This window comes from Colletes latitarsis, chromosome 3 (genome assembly GCF_051014445.1).
Source record: "Colletes latitarsis isolate SP2378_abdomen chromosome 3, iyColLati1, whole genome shotgun sequence".
NCBI classification, from domain to species: Eukaryota; Metazoa; Arthropoda; class Insecta; order Hymenoptera; family Colletidae; genus Colletes; species Colletes latitarsis.
The window spans coordinates 35,202,676-35,224,663 of NC_135136.1; the positions used below are offsets into that span (position 1 = coordinate 35,202,676).

At 37.5% G+C, this 21,988-nt stretch overlaps 1 protein-coding gene and 1 long non-coding RNA gene across 2 annotated transcripts in view; one reads left to right on the plus strand and one right to left on the minus strand.

The window, feature by feature from the left end:
- Positions 1-6,713: 6,713 nt before the first annotated feature.
- LOC143340259 (uncharacterized) overlaps positions 6,714-21,988 on the plus strand; it is a 57,837-nt gene continuing 42,562 nt past the window's right edge. Inside the window, exon 1 of the long non-coding RNA XR_013079400.1 lies at positions 6,714-6,820. This is a non-coding gene — a long non-coding RNA (uncharacterized LOC143340259). The remainder of the gene's footprint in view (positions 6,821-21,988) is intronic.
- The window catches only part of LOC143340233 (uncharacterized), a 280,744-nt gene continuing 276,089 nt past the window's right edge, over positions 17,334-21,988 (minus strand). The window contains exons 7-8 of the mRNA XM_076761941.1: positions 21,375-21,615; positions 17,334-19,735 (exon numbers count right to left, since the gene is read on the minus strand). Coding sequence (XP_076618056.1) covers positions 19,488-19,735; positions 21,375-21,615 — 489 coding nt within the window. The 3' untranslated portion in view covers positions 17,334-19,487. The remainder of the gene's footprint in view (positions 19,736-21,374; positions 21,616-21,988) is intronic.

Below are 21,988 nucleotides of genomic sequence, written 5' to 3' on the forward strand. Positions count from 1 at the left end.
CCTCTTTAGAAACGATATACAATTTGTAACTAGAGCACGACTATTAGACACAGTGTAATATTTATATAATTTATCCTGTTATATCGAAAGCATAGGCGTCTACACGGTTGTTTCGAATTGTCGATTAATCGACAGTGCAACGCTTCGGTGGAGATTTTCATTTATCACGGTTGCCTAGTTTCTCTCTTTGAATTTGAATAAGCGGTTGTATAACTTTCACGCTGATACGGGGACCAGCGACAAGGGTAACTTTCTAAAATACAAATTTCCGACAGTTTTTTGATTGGGACCAGATAGCGAATGGAAAGTCAAAGTATGTACCGTTGGGAACATGAAAATATTTGTTTCGTTTCATGAAACGTTGCATTCAGGGCACGTAAATGCAAATAACTTTAGAGAATAAATATGAATTAATATAAAAATTAAGTAATTTAAATGTCATGAGATCCTGGCAACCCTAAGCATAAAAATGAATTGCTCTAGATTAAAATACACCTGAGAAGTCGATAAAATTTCAATAATTGACGATACCAGTATCCTCAATTTGAATCAACAGGGTGGAGATACTTGGATAAAAAACAAAACATCGAATGAATCAGACTAAACAATGAACTATCCCCAACTAGATGGGATCTGTCAGGCCCACCCAGATACGAATAAAATAAAATAATGTCCACACTCTTTGCATCGAGACTAGCCAGCTTCGAATCGACTAGAACCGGATTATGGTTCCATCAAGTCTATTCAAATAAAGTTTCACTCGATTCGAAGCACCTGGTTCGGTTCACTGTCCTCCCGAATTAGGAGTAACAGGTTTAAATCTTTCTATATTCAACGTAGCCCAAAACAAGTTTATAATATCCTGAAACGATCCTGTTGAGTCCCAGGTATCTGGAAACTATAATGTTACTAAATTTTTCGAACATCCCCTGAACACGAAAAATTTCAACAGGATTCTACGGTATAGGAGACAATTCATTTTGCAATAAATTTGTGTCCTTCATTGGTGATCTCGTGTATTCGATACGAACTTTATTGACTGGTAGTATCTCAACGTAAAATCATGATTTTCACTGATGTTACAATTTACCACAGACCTTGTTCCGATTTATCGAATCGAGTTTTATTATTTGTTCTTGTATGACAAGTTCTGATTGGTTTCTTACGCTGCAACACCCGATTTCGCAGAATCTTTCTGCTCGGCTTAACACGCTTTATTTTTGGCACGAACACGAACAGAGAGTCTGGACTACAGGCGCGAGAACGAAGTGTTAACGCTGTCAGTGCAGGAAGTGGGCAATGTAATAGCACGTGAGATGCATTATGCCACGTGAAATAACCGTAAAAGTGGAAATTCCAACATATCCTCTTTTGTTTGCAATCAGCGTTGACCCAGTAACCATGATGCTCACACAGAAGAGCTACGATTTCACTGAGTGATCCTTTTCTTTCGTATCGCGACTCGTCATCAATTCTTAGCTAATAGCGAACAGTTTTCAGGATATTTTGTAACTTAACCCCGCAGTTATGATTATTTACGTGGAATGAACGTAACGATACTTTTCATTTTGTATCCCGAGACAGCCAAACCGAAGATTTTATTTCTTCCCGATCAGTAAGACGGTTATAAATACGCCGATTATCTTCTTGTCAACGCGTAACCTATTTTCGAGCATTTTTAAGTACACTTTCATATACGAGAAGTGAATAATTTTACAAATGAATTCGTGAAAAACGCGCAATGGAAGGAATTGACTTAACGAAACGCCATTAATCACGGTCTTAGTACTTTTACGTTCCGTTTATATACAATTGATTCAAAAAATGAACTTTCGAATGATACAATTGCCGTTTTACACGCAACCGAGTCATGAAGTTTGAAAGGAAGGATTCGTTTCGAGGAAGGTATACCAGATATAGAAAACTTTCTAGCATCGCAGAGATTCCTAGATATTTTTGTATTTTCTTCGAGAACGACACTTTTCTTGCGCCATTGACACGAATAATAACGCGATTAATTTTCTTTCGACTTTCGTCAGTAATTTCTTACAAAATATTTACTTGATAACTATCACTGTATATAATAATTAATTTCCATTCACACACATATATTCTATTGTCTGGAAATTCGTTTTATGCTGTAATAATAATCCAGTGGACTGTTTTAATCAATGATCGTTATCACTGGCTATAAACTTACAGTTTTAGTTGGCCATTTTGTGTCTCACTTAATTTATTATTATATTTGAATTCGTTCCAAGTAACATGGAAACAAAAATATATTCAAGTAACCATTTTTAATATTAATTTTGTCCTGATTCTGGAAAATTGATAAAACAATAGTACAACGAGCAGATCGATTAAGAAAATCGACGATAGTCGAATAATAACAGTTTCGTAAACCAATATAAAAAATGTGGGATTAAAATCGTTATGTATCCTAGTAACAATACTCTATTTACGCGGTTATTAAATGTTTCACTTGTTACGCGACAGCGAACTCGGAATTCTGTAGCGATTAAGAGGAAGCTATTTACTTTTCCTGGTTCCGGCAGGTTACTGGATCAAGGCCACGCAAAAGGTTGTTCCACTTTAGCAGAGAAGCAACAGATGTGGTCAGGTGAGCAGTCAGTCACCTTCTCGCGCCGAAAACACGGTATTCAAAAGCAAATTAATCGTGAATTAAATTTCGTCGAAAACTTTTGTGAAAAATATACCACGAATCCTTTTCTAAACGGGTTCGAAGAAATTTTCTTTCAAGAAATATCTCATTGTAACTTCTTCTTGAGTTTGTCTTTTAATAATTTTATATTTTTCTCCGTAATAATTTGTGAGGATACTTTACACGTGTTTATATCAATTTTCCCGTTTCCTGCCTTTTTCTTTTACACGTAATAATTTGTACTTTGTCGATCCATTTTTGTGACACATTCGTGAATGCAAATACCAGTGTTATTAACATAAATAACAGTATTTTTATTTCGTTTCGAAGCGTGCATCGCGTAATAATAGACGAATATCTCGTTACCACTGAAATGAGAAGTAATCCTCGTGCCATCATTGCTCTTCCGTGTACTCTAACATCAACGATCTCTTCTCACTTCTTCCCAACACCGAACATTCACTGCCACTATTAACTATCGCGTTCCTTTTTCTCAATTTTTCCAACTTCCCGACCGAAATTCTCAGTTCCTCGTTACTTCACCGACAGTCCCAACGAAGTAAACAAATTGCGAGCCACCACTCATCGATGGGGTCCCTGATCGACGCGTCTCGTTAATGTCCTCCACGGATACACCAAAGAAAACAAGTTCCCTCGATTTATTATGTACTTCGTTTTCGTCTCGTTGGCACGGATCAGCGAGCGAATATTTCAAATCGAACTCTCGACGCGAGGTATCAGAGGACAAACGGTCCACGCGTTTCGAGGATGGAAAAACTCTGCGTCCGCGGTGGAGCACCGAGTCGTTCTTTGAGCCGCCGCGGAGTGTGTATGGTCCTCGTCTTCATCAGGTGGAAGGAGACGCCAAAGAAGAAGAATCGACTCGACGCTTGGCGGGTCTCACGTGGGGATAATGTAGGAACGAGCGTGGTTCGTCCTGCGTGTTCCCACTTCGTACAGCCGTGACCGAGAAAACCGGACAGCGGATAAGCGTGTCGTATTCGAGAGGAGGAAGAAGTCGGCCACTCGACCTCTCCTCCTTCCTCGAACAGTACAGCTTTACTATCGGTGAACAGCTGAAGCTGAGAGGTGGTCGTTCCCATCACCCTCGATGTGACGGCACGTCACGTTTTCTTTCTGATAGCTTACGATTGACTCATCTTCTGCCCTTCTCCCTTTTCTCTCAGTCTCGAACGTTTCCAAACGTTGACAATGCAGAACTCAAAAACTGACATCCACGAGTCTGACACGAGTCGTTGGCCAGCGACAGAGTTGTCCTTCGATCGCGATTCTCTTCGTGGACTGAATTACCTCAGCCTGAATCGGAATAATGATTTAATCGTGGCCTCTTGCTCGACAAAGACGTGAACGTTCAATCTGTCATCCTCGAGTTCCGTGAAATCGACAGTCACTTGGTAGCGTTAAGAGATTATGCTACAGGGTATATTTTTTAGTTGGAATAAAAATTAAAGACTTTGGTAGACACAAGACAAAAGCTCGATCAGTTTTGGACGTTGACATCAGGATTGACTAATTTTTACAGAAGGTGTTGTACATGTTCCCATTTTCATACATCCTTGCAATCTTCTTACAGAGTTGCAAACTTTCTCGAACATTCCAGGTCTCGAATTACTTCCCAAGCACATTGGATTCGGTCATGCAATTACTCCAAGTCGTTTAAAGATCCTCATAAAAAAGAATTCAAAGAATTAAAATCAAGAGATATTAATACATGGGAACATTTAGAACGTGGTATATAAGCATATGACATTTAAAAATAAGTCATTCATGATGTAAATACTGAATGGTTTCTTTTAACACAGTATAAAAGTGCCTTTCGTCCAAACTGGGGAACATTCTTTCGTTCTAAATTGATCAAAGGTATTTAGAACATGTCTTAATTACACCTTTCACGATTACACTCCCACCTTCCTGAAATTAAATTCTCAAACGTTGTTGATTATTATACTCTCTTTAAGTACTTTCGATGTAAACACGAATAGCTCACATTTCCCAGGCTGGGAGTAATGAAGGAACGATAGAAAAATATAAATCCTCTTTACTACCCTGGATGGAATTTGTTAACTCTGTTACAACAGATGCCGCGTAACGCGGAGCAGGACTGTTAGTTTCTTGGTAAAATGAAGCAGACTGCGAGAGAAGAAGAAAACTCGAGTAAAGTGACTGTGTCATCGTTGAAGATTGTGAGCCAGGCGACAGGTGGTCGATGTTATTTTCGCCTTAATTTTTTGTACACGACAACAAAAAGCACGAGAAAATGTCCGTGTCTCTTAACGTTAATTCAACATTAATTTCGGGTGTAAATCACTGCATTTGACGTCACGCCGGGAAAGCGATTACGAAAGTATGGCAATATAAAAAGGAATATTATTTTAGAAAGTAGAATGCCATAACGAATGTCTTTGTATCGGTGTCACAAAAATTGAGGGTAAAGGAGCCATCGATATTACTTTAATTCCGTTTATTCTTTCAATCGTTTTAGTGTTACGAGATTAGCGATGAATTTTGACTGTTTTATAGATTGGCATAGATATATCTAACTTCGACATTAACATAGACTAATATACTAAACAACTATTGGAATAAAAATTTATACAATTTGAGCTCTAATATTACTCTTGAACGTTATAACGAAAACGCTAAAAGGTTTCGAAAATCATATAAATTGCACAAAACTGAGAATATAATAACTTGATTTATCATTCAAGTTATTTCAGTTCAGTGAATTGTTGCAAAAAGCAGATACCATCCACAGGAAGTAATAAATTTCTGATTCAGTTGCAATCTGGCACCCATTGCCGTAAACCTTAGCAATTAAAAGCGAAACCGTAGCGTTTTTCAGTTCCAATAAACTTTCCTCGTGCCTCGAATCCTGGATCCAATTGAAATTCGTTTTGCTCGCGTGGTAGCCACGTTTCTAATGGCAGCCTCCTGACGAACCGGAGGGTGAAAGCGGCGAAGCGTTTCTGAATTAGATAGGCACGAGGTTTCGGTTAAAACACGGTCGCCAGTTAAACCAGCAATCAGCGTTCGTCACTCTCGCATGGTACTCTTTAGGGGAGTTTCTACGACTCTCGCTACTATCGGTGCACACTGTAATTGGCGACATTTCGTACGGAAACGTCTGGTGCAAGAGGTCGTTAGGGTGTTTAACGTAACGTTTAACGCAACGGAATCGCCGATAGAATCTTGGGGAATGTTCAGCGAGGCAATTGACATGCGATATCCTTACCGGAGCGTCGAAACTTCGTAGGAAGGATTACAATTACCTTCTACCTGTTACCCGACTCGTTCCTCGGTCAGAAACGCTTCCTGCGCGCGTGTAATTAAATGCTAGTGAAGAAGAGTCGACTCGTTCGTTTCCAGCCAACCGGTTCGTATTATCGGCTTCTTGGCTAGTTATTGTTTCTTAGACACTTTTTACTATCGAGAACTTGTTATTTCTTTGATACTACACGGGTAGTCCGGGAATTGGAAAGTGTGAACGATATTTCAAGGTGAATTACACTTTGGGGTGCAATCGTAACAGGATAACAGGATTTATCATTTTCCACAATTTTCCAATTAACTTCGAACGTATAGTATTTGATTTCGTTTAAATTTGTACGTACGAATTTATATTATTTTTTATAACAAAATAGATATACATTTCTTACTTGTCATCAAGTCTTATATGTGTTGATTTTAATGTGTAAGACTTGATGTCAAGTAGCCTCGTGATTGTAAAACTTGACATCAAGAAATTTATATCTATTTTGTTACAGAAAACCAATTTTATAAAACAGTAAATAATTAAATAAAAAGGAAACTTGTTAGGAACGAAAAAGAGATTTTAAAAAAATTTTCATAGTGTTCAATGCTGGTAAGATAGCATTCGTATCTGCTCGTGCGTACTACGATAGGCGCAGTAGACTCGTGGACGTGGAAGGGGAGTCACGTGACGGAGCCCATCCGCGACATACCTGGCTTAGTCAATCGCGTCTGCCAAGCGGATAACGTCACGACTTCCTGCTCTCGCCCCTCGGTCGTCTCAGCTGCCAACTTACCAGCAACGCGCAGTAGATACCTGTGTGAGTGGCTCGTGTTCAACAACAGTGACTTTCGTGAGCAGAAACTTTGCTTGGTTACTACTTATGGGTGAGTTTATAATTATTTGATATCGAAATAGTGTTATTTAAGGAGCAGGATTTTTCTTTATCACATTGACATATTAGTTTTCCCTATTCAGGGGTATCTTCAACATTTTTTGAAGCTATAGCGTAACGAATTTAACCCTTAAGTGGACTCTCAATCTCATTTTACTTAATGTTGTATGATTAGTATGATCGTAAATGCGTTTCTTTCGAAATGTAATTTTCTTAACTGACGTAGACAAAATCTCAAAAACTATACGTTCGATTGCTCCGAAATTTTTACACGTGCGTACTAATAGCTTTCGTCTGAACCAAAATTATATTTTTGTAATAAGTTTATGTAAGTAAAATGACAAAAATGACAGAATGATAAATTAATTATTTTGGTTCAGGCGATAACAGCAAACCTACCGAATAAAAATCTTTTTAACTTTTTTGATTTAATCAACTTTGAGAGCTGCAATCACCTACGCCAGTATTTAACATGTTTACTGCGTTTTTATTTTATGGTTTTAATTTATTTTGTATTCCCCAAAGGATAGTTAAGTAAACTACGAAAATATGGATAAATTTTGCAACGTTTACACGAGACTGCCCCCTTATTAAAGTATCAATAACATCGTTAGCTATTCCCATCTCTGCAAGCAACGATATTAGGTAAATACCCGACAAATGGCTCCTCGAACGTCTCCAAACGCAACACGGTGAAAACGTACTTACCCTCGGCGGGACAACTGTGTAAATCTCGCGTATAAGCGTAAAGCGTTTACGATCCCCCTAATTTTACTCTATAAATTTACAAACCCAGCGCTACCAATGGCACGCGTAAACTGTCACGGGATACCATTGGAAGCGGCGGTCACGGTTTCCATTGTCCAGCAGCCTACGACGCCGGGGGAATCTGCATTCCGAAACGACGCATTGCAACCGATAGTCGGCGCATAAAGATCGCCGTAAGGTGTTCCACCGAATGGTTTAACGATACTGCCCTCGCGATGGTTTCCTCGCCGCGGATATTTAAAGGAGTCGTGGAAATAGAAATAAACGACCGGGGGAATCGATCGCGGGACGATCGCCGGGTCAGTTAAGGCGATAAAGAAAACGGTTATGGCTTCGGTATGGGACAGTTTATAGGCGTTATGCGCGCTACGACAACGTTCCCCAGCCACTCGAACCTGTTACACGGTGCGTTTCGAGCAACGTGGCCACGGAGAAAAAGGACTAACCGCGACTGGGGCGTTCTTGATTTACGCATTCGCGTGTTTTAGGATGTGAACAGGATGGCTGATTCCGATGTTCGCCACGCTTCGAGCGAAATTGGGAAGGGGATTTAAAACGTAAATCTTTTCGTCGCGCTGTGTGTTCCGTGTGGCACTTCTTTTCGTATCGAGTCTTGTACGAAGTCTTACTGTAGAGGTTTGACATCTGAAGGGAGAAAGATCTCTGTTCCACTTGGATTTCATTGAACTTTTGATAGTTGAAGGCATGCAGGTTCCTAATTATCGAAATAAAATAAAAAGATAAATTTCTGCGTGGATAGTTTATAGTTTCAAAGTAAGCTGTGACCGTTCTAACTTGTTGCTTTCTCAGAAAAAAATTCTTCGAAGGACCGTTCAATTATTAACGGAAAATCGCGAGGAACGTCATCTCCTATGATGCATCAATCTCTGTTAAGTACCAAGAACTCTAAGAATTCCAAGTCCCGAGTGTAATTATGTGTTTTGTTATGAATGGCCTGAAAGTGTTGGACGTAGCGAACCTCTAGAAAAAGTTCTTAATTTAATAAATAATTTAGTTTAATCTAGTTTAGTCTTTTAACGATCTTTATTTTTGTAAGCACGCGTGCCATTCACGATTCACAGTGAGAATATTGCCAAACAATACGTATGTAAGTATGTAAGTATGTAAGTAAGGTAATGGTGCGAACTGGAATGTCGAAAAGCGTGTTACAATTTTACGACACGTCCGCAATTAAACGATACTCGCGCATTCTTCAATTTAGCCCCGTTTATTTCGTCGTTAGAGGAAGTCACTTTCACCCACTGTCTTCTTTCAGTGTTATCTAATTAGCTTTTAACGACGCGATTTACACGGTACCAGAAATTGTTTGTTTCCTTCATTAACCCGTTTCATAAAAAATTAATTGCGTGCTTGTTTCTTTCAATGTTTCGACGGTAAAAGAGTACCATAATTTTGTAACAGTAACGATCGCTACGACCCAGAAACTACTTCGACTTTGGTATTGCAGGTGTGTCTAAATAACTGTTAATCCTTAAATAGACGAGTTGGATTTCGATAGATCTCCATCGGAGATCCTTAATAGCTCTTTTTGAATTAGATTAAAAAATATTAAATGTTCTACTTATTAACGAATACGCGTTTATTGACTTGAAATTGCGTAAAGGAAAGAAATGGCTGAAGTATCAAAAGATTTCGATATTCACTGCTTGTATGGACATAGTTCCTTCGAGGGATGTAATAATGTGCCTTTATGTTCGCAAAATTGGAAGACGCAGCTACTTCTAAAGCCTTGGCGAGTCTTTCACGTCTAAAAATGGTCGGGACAGCCTGCGGCGGTGTCTTTTATCTCTGTAAAAGTCGCTTCATCAACGATTCGTTACCGGTCTTCTTTCCCTCGAGAACGAACCTAAGATTACGAACATTAAGTACCATTAAATTAAAACTATTCAAGTATGGCGTAGTCTCTTGTTACGTTATTCATCGAGTTATGCGGAGTTTTTCATTCCAAAGTTTTTATAAAACCATTGCAATCTTTTTTTAATTTCTTTGGTAAAAGCTGGATTCCATTGCGGTATATTTCTAATGACTTGGATACAAAATATACGTCGACCTAATTTTAAAAGTAGGGTTTGTAAGAATTCACGTTTCTTCTTTTTATACTTTTTCTAAATCGATTTTAAAAGGCGAATTTGCTTTGATAATTCCAGTGGGTCTTCTCAACTATAACGAATCGTTTGTTTTTATTTTCTTTTCGAACTTGTATTTGGTATTCTCGACGCGCGCATATTTTGCATTATTTCGGCAAGTTACGGTAAAGTGAAACGCGCTCATTTCGTAAAATATTTGGGTCACGGGCTCGTTAACTTTACTATAAAAAGAAATGGCTTTGATCGACGAAAGGTAAAATTTTCAGCCTGTAACGAATGAAAGTGGAACGCGTCGATACGATCTTACCTTTGATTGCGCGTTACTTCTTCGAAATGGAAATTTATGTTCACAACATCTACATTATATACACTGTAAAAATTAATCAAAGATCTCATTCCTCGCAATCAGTACGGATATCCATTACTTTAAAGTTTCTAGACATTCAAAATAAATATTTTATTGTACTATAGAGTTTTAGTATTTTCTTTGAATTTAAAATATTTCGACCAGTCTTCTGAACAGTTCAGTAATGTCTTCTAACATGAGAAATATAGAAAGTCATGACATTTAAATCCACAGATATATAAATTGTAAGCAACAAATCAATCAGTAAGATGAAATCAGGCCATTCCAAACTAACAGATTCATGTATTTTGAATAGTATCTCTCGTATCACGTACCATGCAATTATTAAATCCCAGAATTGCACGTGAGGAAGAATTAAATATGATGATATGTTGCCAGGGATGACCTCTTTGATCCAGGAAAATTAAATTGAATTTTTTAAACATTTTAAAATTCTTGGTGATACATAGAAAGTATGTCGAGTCTTTAATAACACGTTAACTGGCACATCGGTTTTCCATGTCTAAGAATGTCCTCGATATTTATGTAAATTATACTATGAAAATTATTAAAATTCAATGGAGTACTTGTTATTGGATAACATTCGCAATTATAACAGCGTTATTTGACAGTTTACAAGTTAGGGTTAATTCATCATAAGCCTGTCACAAAAGAAATAGTTCATTCTATAATGGATAAACAATTGCATGTATTATTTTCAACATTAGACGAAACGAAATAGTTTTTGAGCAGATAACAAGTATTTTGTCCAAAGTTTTAAATTTTATTTTAATTTAATTTTTCATAATACGAATTATTTTTAACTTCAAAGAAAAATTAAAAAATAGTTGATGAATAATTACATTGATAATGAGACTCGAATCAAAGTACAATTTTCAATAAAAATTACCCTTCCAGTGTATTTATTTTGTACGATAAATTCTAGCTAATAATCATTATAAATAGATTCTGTGGCGCTTATGTAATTTCTTTTAAATCACAATGTAAAAAGGTGGGATTATGTATCTAAAAAAATTGATATATGACTTTAGAATCATAGGCTGTTATAGAAGATTAATGAACTATTACATATGTATTAAGAGAATCAGTTTTTGTTAATTTGCAACGACGAGATTATCAGGAATTTTCAGACTCATTCCCATAACGGTAAAATTATGATCCTTAAATATATCTCCATGTGAGAATATTAGCTTGTATAAAAGAATATAATTATCATCGAATCAGTCTTTAACAAGCAGAAGAAGATAACATTCTCTTAGCTCTCTTCAGTACTTCTACAAAATTAATTAACGAAGGAAATTAGTAAGGCTAGAAGGAATACCAATCTATAGTTTATTAAGTAATATAAAAAACTTATATATAGAATGATGTCGATACATTGTAGAATTATATTTTATAGTGTTCATTATATTCAAAAAATCCTCAGATTCTCTTGACCTATCCTATATAATATTCCTTTATCGTTAATTAATTTTGTAAATATTCTAAGGGAATTATATTAGCTAAAAATGTTGAAAACTAGATTGATCAATATTATAAGATTTCTATAGTCGTTTGCAATCGATATAAGTTTAAATATCGTTAAAAAAAAAGATACGTTTGTTATTCTGATTAGACAAGATAAAGTCATGAAATCTCAAATTGTTACTGATTTATTATACTGCTTCTTTGCAGGCGTTGCGTAGCAATTCTCGTGATTTTTGGTCGCGGCTCACTTTCGATGCATTCTTTCCTCTTAAATATTCGATGTCATCTCGAACGGTATTCGTATGTTTTCGATTTTCATATTACTCTCGCGATGTTATCTTGACACCGTTAACTTGATTTCTAGGCGAAAGTCTTTCTATAGATAGCAACCGCGACCTAGACTCACGTTCCCAGAGAATCTTCCTGCACGTGAGGCTTACCCCAATGACCTTCGTAAAATAACTATCCATTGGCTCGTTAAAGTCATCGGAGGGACTTTTATCTATCCCTAAAACGAGCACAAATTACAGCCTTCTTAACGACAACCATTAAAGACGGACGCCGATGCGATGCTCGCGTTAATTGAAATTGTAATTTACGACGATCATTTCGCCAATAAAAGTATTTTTGCTATCGACTTCTGCCCTTTTATCGGTTTCGATGATCCTTGATTTTTTCTATTACCGTTGGTCGAAGGACATACCGTTTACAAGGAATAACCTCGCTACCTTGGCATTTTTTATATAATGACGCGAAGCATAGATTACAGAAAAAATAGAATCACTGTCTTACAGAAATTAGTTTCCATTCCCTTGTAATTTGGAGCGTTCATCGAGCTTTAAGTTACGTTAGAGAATATAATGCTTAATCGCGTAGGAGTACGAATACATTTCTATGGGATGAGAGTTTGCAGCCGAGAGAAAGGACAGTTGAAAGTGAACTACGAGGGAGAAAACTTGAGAGAATTAACCTGCGGGATGCGAACGTGAGATTTGTGAAACTTTGTAATTTAAAATGCATAGTAATCGCGATGGACGTGCGGATAGAAACTTTATACAAATCGCTAAGTTCGAGCACTGTTCGTGCCTCGTGTATTATTCGTACAAGTCAATCGCATTATTTAACACAGGCGACCCCAAATACTCGGAGATCCGTATGACAATTCCAAAAATTAAGAAATTCAATCAGAAAAGTGTTAAATTTTTCACGTAAGACTATTTTTTGATGACAAAATTTTTTAATAAAATATAAAATCGTAAAGTATTGCACTCTATGTGGTTTTAACGTAACACATATTTCCGTAACGTGTACTCTTTGAGAAACAAGACGAGCTCACATTTCACTTTTTATTCCATAAATATTTTGTATCTTTGGAGTATGACTAGAGTATTGTTCCAGTTTGTAGAATCACCCAGTATACATTCGGACTTTAAATTTGATTAAGAAGGTAAAAATCCGGTACGAGGGCCGCAGATACGTGCACGGAAAGTATCGGTGCGCTTCGTGGATCGTTTATGCGATTTTTCTCGCGACGTTAGGTCTCTTTCTCGTTCGACCATCGGTTTACCCGTGACCATAAACGAGTCTGGACGTTTTACGGCTGTTTCAAGATTTCCGGAATGCGATCCAATTTACGATAACGATCCGTACCCCGATACACGTTGCGGCGAACACGGGTCTGCCAGGAATATGCCATCCACGCAATTGCAACCAACAGACTTCAGGAACCATTGGAAACGTCGGATGACTCTGACCAATTTCTATGCTTCCCTCGCATCTGTTTTCGTCTGGAAAGATTGGCCAATTTCTACGATCTCTTTCCTCTCGAGTCGTACTCGCCAGCCTCGTTTATGCTAAACTTATGGAAAATTAATGGGATAAACTGGACGTTTCGACGATTGAACAATGAAACGCGTTGACGCAGAAAACTTATTTTTAATTACTCCACTATTTTACCAATGCATTCATTCTTTCATAACGAGTTAGCTGCAAAATAATTCGAACGTTAAAAAGTATCGTAATATTAGCAACATCCCACTAGAAAAGATGATTACGCAGAAAATTTATTTTTAATTACTCCACTATTTTGTTAATCCATTCATTCTCTTATAAGTTAGATGCAAAATAATTCGTACATTTAAAAATATGGTATTATTAGAAACATACCACCGGGAAAGATGATTACTATTTAGAAATCTGAGATAAAAGAAAACTCAATTTAATTAAAAATGTGAAAAGGTTGCATTATTAGGAGGGTTGTAAGGGCATTTTATTTTTGCCTAAAATGCAGAATGATGAGTCTGAGCACAGAGAATTCTACCGTACTATTATACCTGAGAGTTTTTCGATCCTCGAGTCGGATTACGCACTCTGTCTGAACTTGCATGTTCCAGAGGACATTATCAACCATACGCGAACGGGATAGAGGAAAGCTAAACATCTTTGGAGATAACTCATACGTAACACGTTTGTCGGGATTGTTACGAGGAAGTGTATGCAACTTGTTAGCCGACATTCAATCAAAACGTCACTGCTGTAACACCTTCTTAAATCACTCGAACTTGACGATAAGATAACACTGAACGCAACATCTCATTCGCAGATTTATCCCTAACGTTTCTGCTGATTTCACCCTCGACTGGCATCGCGTCTTACTTCTTCCATAACTGTTACGGTCACTTTGATCTTTTTTGAAATAATAGTTACGATATCTGCATTCTTTAATTAGATTTGACAGTGTTTAGCAAAAGCAAATCAGCCTATATATATTTCGTATTTTCTAAATATCTAACTGTTCATTCAAAAAAGACTCAAATTCTCAAGTTCATGGTGACTTTAATCAGAGACATTTAAATTTGTCAAATTTTCCGGAGGGCCCGTTTAAAATGATCTCAAGAACATTTCTGTAGAATTTCCTTTCGCGATGTTACAATAGTCGAAAGATTAATAACGTTTCTCTTTTTCGTAACTCATCTTTATTCAGAATCTTGCAAAATTTTTAACGTTACGTTTGATCAAGATTAAAATGAAACAATATTGGCAATAATTGACAGCGTTTTTGCATACTAATCGAGCTACTAGAGAAGATAGTAGCTATTCAAAGGACTAGCTTAATATTAATGGACAGAGTGAAAGAGTTCCGTAGCCATAAATTAGCTGAGTAGTTTAATTATTCCGGCGAGTCTCGCGAAATTCACTCTGTCTTAAAGTACTGCACGGTACGAGGACCTTTCGAGTGTTTCGAAGGACAATACCGTTACCAGGTTCGAGAGATAATTCCTAAAATTATGCAAACGACCCGCGCGCTTCGCAATACCCTTTAACGACGCGACCATATAACGGAACTCAATTTTACCGCCGCATCGAACAGTTTCCTGCTTCGATCGACGATCACGGTGCATACGGAAGTTCAGAGATAATTGCAAGCTGGCTACGCGAACGATAATCGTTCTTAATTAGGTGTTACGAGTGAAAGTGTAACAGGACGACTGCCCTTGGATGGAATTCGAATTTAGCGACCAGAGTTTTTAGAAAAGTTTGCTTCCATTGTACCGATCGTAAAGAAGATTGTTTTTAAATAAAATTCAGATTTGGTAACTAGAATTTTTAAATAATATTATTTCACAATCGATCAGAATTTAGTATGTTTCAAATATAAGATTAGTTAGAAAAGAGGAATTTCTCTTTTATTGTAAACGTTATTAAGGAGATTTTTTCACCTCATCATCGTGCAATTTTGACGAAAGTTTAAGAATCAATCGCGACCTTGCAATTGCAAGAAGATTATAGTAATTCTGTACACTTGGTAATCGAAGGCAACAGTGCATATTATAAGTGATTCAGTGGTACGTGTTATTTTGATTTATTCCAATTGACGGATAGTATTGATTAAGCCATTTGATGGTAATTTATTCTAGAAGCATGTATGCTTCGTACGATTATCATCAGTGAATATATTACTGTTCCACTGGTGTGTCTATTGAAATTCTAGCTGCCTGATTGAATCTTCAAATTGACAGCATGCAGTCATTTTCTTCTTTTAGAACGGTACTTTTATTTTTATATTATTATCGTAAACATAAAAAGTATGCAATCAGGCTTCTATTAAAATTTAATCTTTAGTTTAATAGGAAACCATGATTGTCTTTTTTAGGAGAGTTTTGGATAATAGAACATTTACTTTTCTTACAGTAATCGCTCTAGTAAATATTCAAGATAAAATAACAAAGATAGTAATATCAAAAGACTTTCATAATATTCTTAATACTAACTCTTTAATACTATGTTTTATTGGCTACTAGGTTCCATATATGTTTTTGACGCGCTAAAGTATATGAAATTGCATTCCCTAGATATCTCAAATTATCTAAGTGCCTTTTCTAATATTATATATGCTTGGAACATTTTTAATAGCATTCTCGATACCGTACGATTCTTTCAGAAAGCGTTTCACTCTTTAACATATAAATTATCATTATTGTAATAATTCTATAAACAAAGTTTAGACAGATTACCGTACAAGGATATTTGTGATTTCATAACGTCATAATTAATGCAGTGTTAGCAATATCAAGTAATTTGAATTTCAACTAAAAATATAAAAAAACAGTTTTCATCGAATTCCTAATTTCAAGGTTAAAATTAGGGCCACTTACCTTGTCGGTGAGCAAAGAAAGAATTTTATTATCGATTCGTGGAATCCATACTATTTGGAGTAAATCGACAGTAATTTTGCGAAGAGGACTTCGCGTTTGCGTTAAGTGGCGTCGATAAAACTCCGAAATCACGGTGTCGCGTGCGGTCACGTGCAAGAACGCAATTTCTTACGAGTATCGATTCGCCTGTTCGCGAGTTAATTAAGGTCCAAACAGCGAAGGGACTCGGTGTCGCGATAGTAATAATTAAGAAGCAAGAAAGCACGCGAACGATATCGTTCCACGCCCACGTGTACTGCTTGGACAATTCGTTCGTACATTTTCGCAATTAAATCGATGCACGACCGAGCGTCCCTTCAATTAGTTTAATTAAGACGTACCGAGTCGCATTCCACGGTAATTATTTGCACGTTTATCGCGTGAAAAATGTGAACTATCACTCTCCTCCTTTTATCTTAGCGGCACACAGAGCACTTAGGACACGTCAACCCGGATAACTCGTTTATTTTGAAAGATAGAAAAGAGTAGGTTCAGAATTTTCAAAGTTCGAGGAACGTTAAATTTCCAGGGATAAAATTGACCTCATTTAATTTTACACAATATAAGAAGTGATTTACGAAAAAGAAAATTAAAGTATATTCCAATTTTAAAGGAAATTGATCGATGATTCGAATACAAGGGTAAATATAAAAAATATTTTTGAGAGACATACCGCTAAAATTACATTATCCTTCGGTCTCTTGGAACATTGACGATGCATACTTTCTTAAATGGCATTCTTCCTGGCAGTATTTTCTCTTTTTTTCGATCGTCGACTTGGAGACTTTGATGGAACGAACCGAACTCACCGCCGCCATAGGGTTTTCGCCCTTATCTCGTCCGCCCATTCGCGAATAAATCTGCATGTCCGGCGCAAACGCGGCCCGATTAATCAGGAACTGAACGCAGTCTCGCGGTTCTGCCTCCAATTTAAGAAACAGTGATTTTTGCATCGCATAAAATTGCAAACCCGATAACTCGTGTAACGAAATTTTTCAAAACGAAATGTTCGAACAGAGTCAGAACGCGTTACGATAACTATCCCAAGGGGTGGTAGTTGGAAAACGAACTAGAAATTTTCGAGAAAGAAAAAGACTCGAATGAGATTTACGACAACGTTTACTGACAAAAAAAGGAGTTCTTACAATAGTTGAGTTTACATATAGTAATTCTTGTATTTTTTTATGGAAAGGGTGGGAAGAAAGCGTACGTATATACGCTCGTATCGCAAACTACGCAGAGTAACATTGTGATAACATGTAATATCGAATAGCGTCGCTTCTCTTCGATAATGCGTAAGCGAGGTCGAGGGATGCGTCGAAGAGAAATCGACCGTATAAGATACAAAAACTTAATACGATAAACAACCGACAATGGTGGGGGCTTTAATCGGCTCTGGGGAGAATTCACGGTATAAAAGTACGCAGATATATCACAATCCAGAATAAATTTACGCGTGTCTGTCCGTGATTGATGTGTTGTAATAAAATAAAGACCAATCGCCACCCCGGACGCATCGGGAGAGACTAGAATGATTAAGAATAAATCGACGATTGAAAATCTTATGAATGTACGTGCTTAATAACGATTAATCAGTGATAATACAGATATTAATAATAATAATAAAGATAATAATCCTCGATACAGATACGATGATAGGGCGATGATTGAAGAGGGGTCGTTTCTTTTTCGACCCGTTTTAATAATGCGATTTTATGTACAATGCTCCGAAATGAGGATTCGTCACTATATAAGACACGCGAGACAAAATGATACCGCCAAACGCGATCATTTCGCGACGCGATTAGTTGCATGATCGATCGTTTGCACGTCGGGGTTTCTTGTTATGAGCGCAGAATTTCCATCGGAACGCAGACTCCTGTTCAAAGATAACTTGAAATCAGTGACATTGTTTGGGGAGGAAAAATTCACTCGAGGCAAAGAAAAATTATTACGTAAAGTCGTGATGTTTTAGATTTTTGAATTTGTAAATTTTTAATTTATTCTTGTTGCTTATACAATCGAGACACGCGTCGTTACAGTCAACGAGCAATGCTGAAATTATCAAAATTATTCTATAAGAGTTGAATAAATTTGCTTGTCTTCCTTTAATAATTATTGAACGTTTGTATCGATGTAACAAACGTCTGCGTTGAGTAAAAAAAAAAACACCGACGCGAACGAACGCTCGATGACTGGCGCATTAATTGAGAACGCTAGATACATAATAATACTAAACGAAATACTTAGACCTTTTCCAAACTTTTTCTCCGTTTTCGAGAACCACAAGAATGTCTGTGTCTCAAAGTATTATTTTCTTATTTGCGTTGTCGTCGTTCTTCTCTTCGTTTCGTACAAAACGATCTCGTCGGTCTCTTAAGGCCAAAATTACTCTCACGTTCGATAATTTCTTCGAGTTCACTGAATATTTTCCACTCTACGCGTTGTTCTCGGAAGATTAAATATTAGCACTTTTGCGAATCCTTTAAGCACCTGCTCGAAGAGATTGGTCCGTAAAAATACTTTTTAAGAGGATTCAGCGACAGAACGCTTTGAAACAATATTTCAAACGTCTGTGAAATAAGTCAGCTTGTGCGTATTTTAACAGTTATCATTACTCGATATATCTTAACGATTTTCGTCTTACTGGCGCGCAACTAGCATAAAAGTCTGCAATAGCACTGTGCTTTGGACGAATCGAAGGCTTTCGGACGGATTCGTATTCGTTTCTCACTTTCGACAAGGGAAATACAAACGCATTGCAAAGCATGCGTTCAGTAAATTCTGTTTCACGTATCAAAAATAAATTATCCACGAAATTTGTTAGCTTCGACATCATCATCGTTACGGAGTGCAAAATGACACCATGAGCATAACAAACGCCTCTACTCTTTCCGAAAGCTTATCACGATTAAAGATTCCCTCGTTTCTTTCGGAATAAATATTCCCCAGAAGAACTGAAAACTTCAGCGAGTACGGTTCCATTTAATATAAAGCCCAAAAAATATTCAAAATTTCTTGCAATCGTTTCCGATTCTTTTGGCTCACCCATTTTCATTCATCGACATCGCGTTGCTTCGTAAAAATTCGTACTCTCTCGAGGAATTTTCAATTTCTCGACTCCTAGCTTCGTCCCAAGAGCTCCGAAAGAGTCGTGTCATCCCTCTGGCGCGTCGATCGATCGATCGCGGATTTCTAGCGCGTGGGAGACTCGAGGGTCGGCGAGACGGTTCCCGAAATTTCTGATTGGAGTTTTCAATCGGTGCACTCCGACGCGAAGCTCTCGAGATCGACGTAATGTCCGTTCATGTTGTCCTCGAGCAGCTGCGCCAGATCCCTCCTCAGCGTCTGGAATTCCGGCCTGCGGTCTGGATCGGCGTGCCAGCATCGGGATATCACCCTGAACAGCTCGCTTCGGCAGTGCGAAGGCCTCTCCAGTCGATAACCGTTCTGCACGTTCCGCATGACTTCCCGTGCCGTCATGTCCGGGTACGGTGTCGAACCTGTGGACACAGAAATTTCCTTCGTCATCGATAGATCAGTGTCTGTTACGCTACGCGTCAAAGATGATCGAGAATTATATCTTAGAGCCTCTTCGGTTTCAACTTTGGATCCCCCCACGTAGAAGGGACCACGAAGTGTTTTCTATTTATTAATTTCATAATTTGAGCGTTGTCTAAAAGCGTGGTTCGTGCAAATGATATTACATTTTTTCTAAAATTTATTTAACCCCTTGCACTTCACAAATATTATATGTACCATAGCTCGATTCAAGTTTCATTTATGATATATATAAATAAAATTTAAATCGTAGATATTTATACATTTCTGTGGGAAAGAGAATATTTTTTTTTATTTTTAAAAGTCATGTCGCAAAATTGAAATTACTATTGTTAGTCGTTTGTATTAATAAAGACTCTCGAAGTGCAAGGGTTAATCTTTTTGAAAAGTAAACATTCTTGAGGAGTTTAGATTTTTATTTGTGTCGGTAAAATTAATCGATGATATTGTTAATTGAAAAATATTTTTATGGTACGAAGGATATCTCTACTTTAACCCTTAAGTGGATTATTAGGGTCCTCTGCAAGTTTAAACTAATAATTGTTTAATATAATCCTCCGTTAGTTCATTATTTTCTAAATGCTTTAAAGAAGAGTTGATTTCCATTTACCACTTTAGTAAAAATCAACATTAAGTGAAATAATTCAATTAAGATTGGGAGTCCACTTGTTAAATTGAGTTAGCTAAAAGAATCAAAGCTTTTGTGAAATAAATATGTCTAAAAGACCCACAATTTGAAGTTGTACAAACTAAAGATTTCTTGTAAAGAAGAAGGGAAGTAGACTCATGTTTACGCAACATTCGTTTCCTACGATCGTAAAAATAATGTTGTAAGAATGTTTGCAGGAATCACAGTGTACGATATATATTGCTCAATGAAACAATTTCTCATTTTCCAACCTAATTTTACAGGTTTAATAACAACGAATGAATTACAAATTTTAATGAGCGTTAGAATTTTATTAGTCCGTGGCTTAACGTGTTTTATGCGTGTAATTACTGCGAAGAGAGTCCCGCAGTCCATTTACGCTTAGGCTTAGATTTTATAATAGAAATTAAAGTTGAACCGCTCCCATTCGCCATTGTCTAGATTGCTTTTCTGCGGATGTTATTACTGCATAATTAGATGTATTATGTTCACGGTGTAAAGAAGTCGATACTATCAGAATGAATTATAAAAAACCAATTAGTGGAAATTGTTCAAACGAAACTGACAGAAATTAGATCGGTTATGAAAGAAATTTAGAATCTATTAATAAATATTGAATTCTTTAGAGCTACGTGCAAAAATAATTAGAAACGAAAGAATAACATTTTTTCAATTGAAGCTCCGTTTTCGAGAAAACCACCACTGATAACTCATATGTCCAATGCAGTAGAAACAGCGATTCATGGGCAGACACTCCAAGCGATTCAAATTAAATTATCTCCAAAACGAAACCTCCAATAAAAAAATGTTACTCTTCCTTTTCGACGTATTTTTGACCATAGAATCACTTTACACTCCGTAAAAAATAATAGCATCGTTACTGTGACCGATACGACGCGACGTTGAACCTAGGAAATGATCTGAGAACGTACCTAGGGTGACGATCTCCCACATCAGGATCCCGAAGCTCCATACGTCAGTCTTGGTGGTGAAGAGCGAGTAAATTAAGGATTCCGGGGCCATCCACCTGATGGGCAGGGCGTTCCTTCCGTGTCTCGTCTCGATCACCTCGCCGTCCTCGTTCGCAAATCTGGACATGCCGAAGTCCGCGATCTTGCACAGCTTGTTGTGGTCCACCAACACGTTCCTCGCGGCGAGATCACGGTGGATGATCTGCGAAGCCAAGGAAAGGGCACAGGTTGATCCGATATATAATTTTTTCGAGGCTCGCGGGTACGCGACCGCAGGTGGACGTCCTGTTACGCAACCGTATCACGCAGTGTCGCGTGACAGGACGCACGAAATTGTATCCTCGTACGGGGGTTCCTCGCGCGAGCAAGAAACTCGACCTTCTGTACCCTCTTCGTTCGACGACTGCTTCCTCCGCGCGATATTTACGAGTCGAATTTTATGGGCGGAATCCGCGACCGGCGGCAACGCTATTACTCGTTATTATTTATTATTGTCCGTGATTTATCGCGCATTTGCACGCCCACGGAAGCCGAATTCGATTTAGTTTACGCGCGGCGTGACCCACCGTACGGAA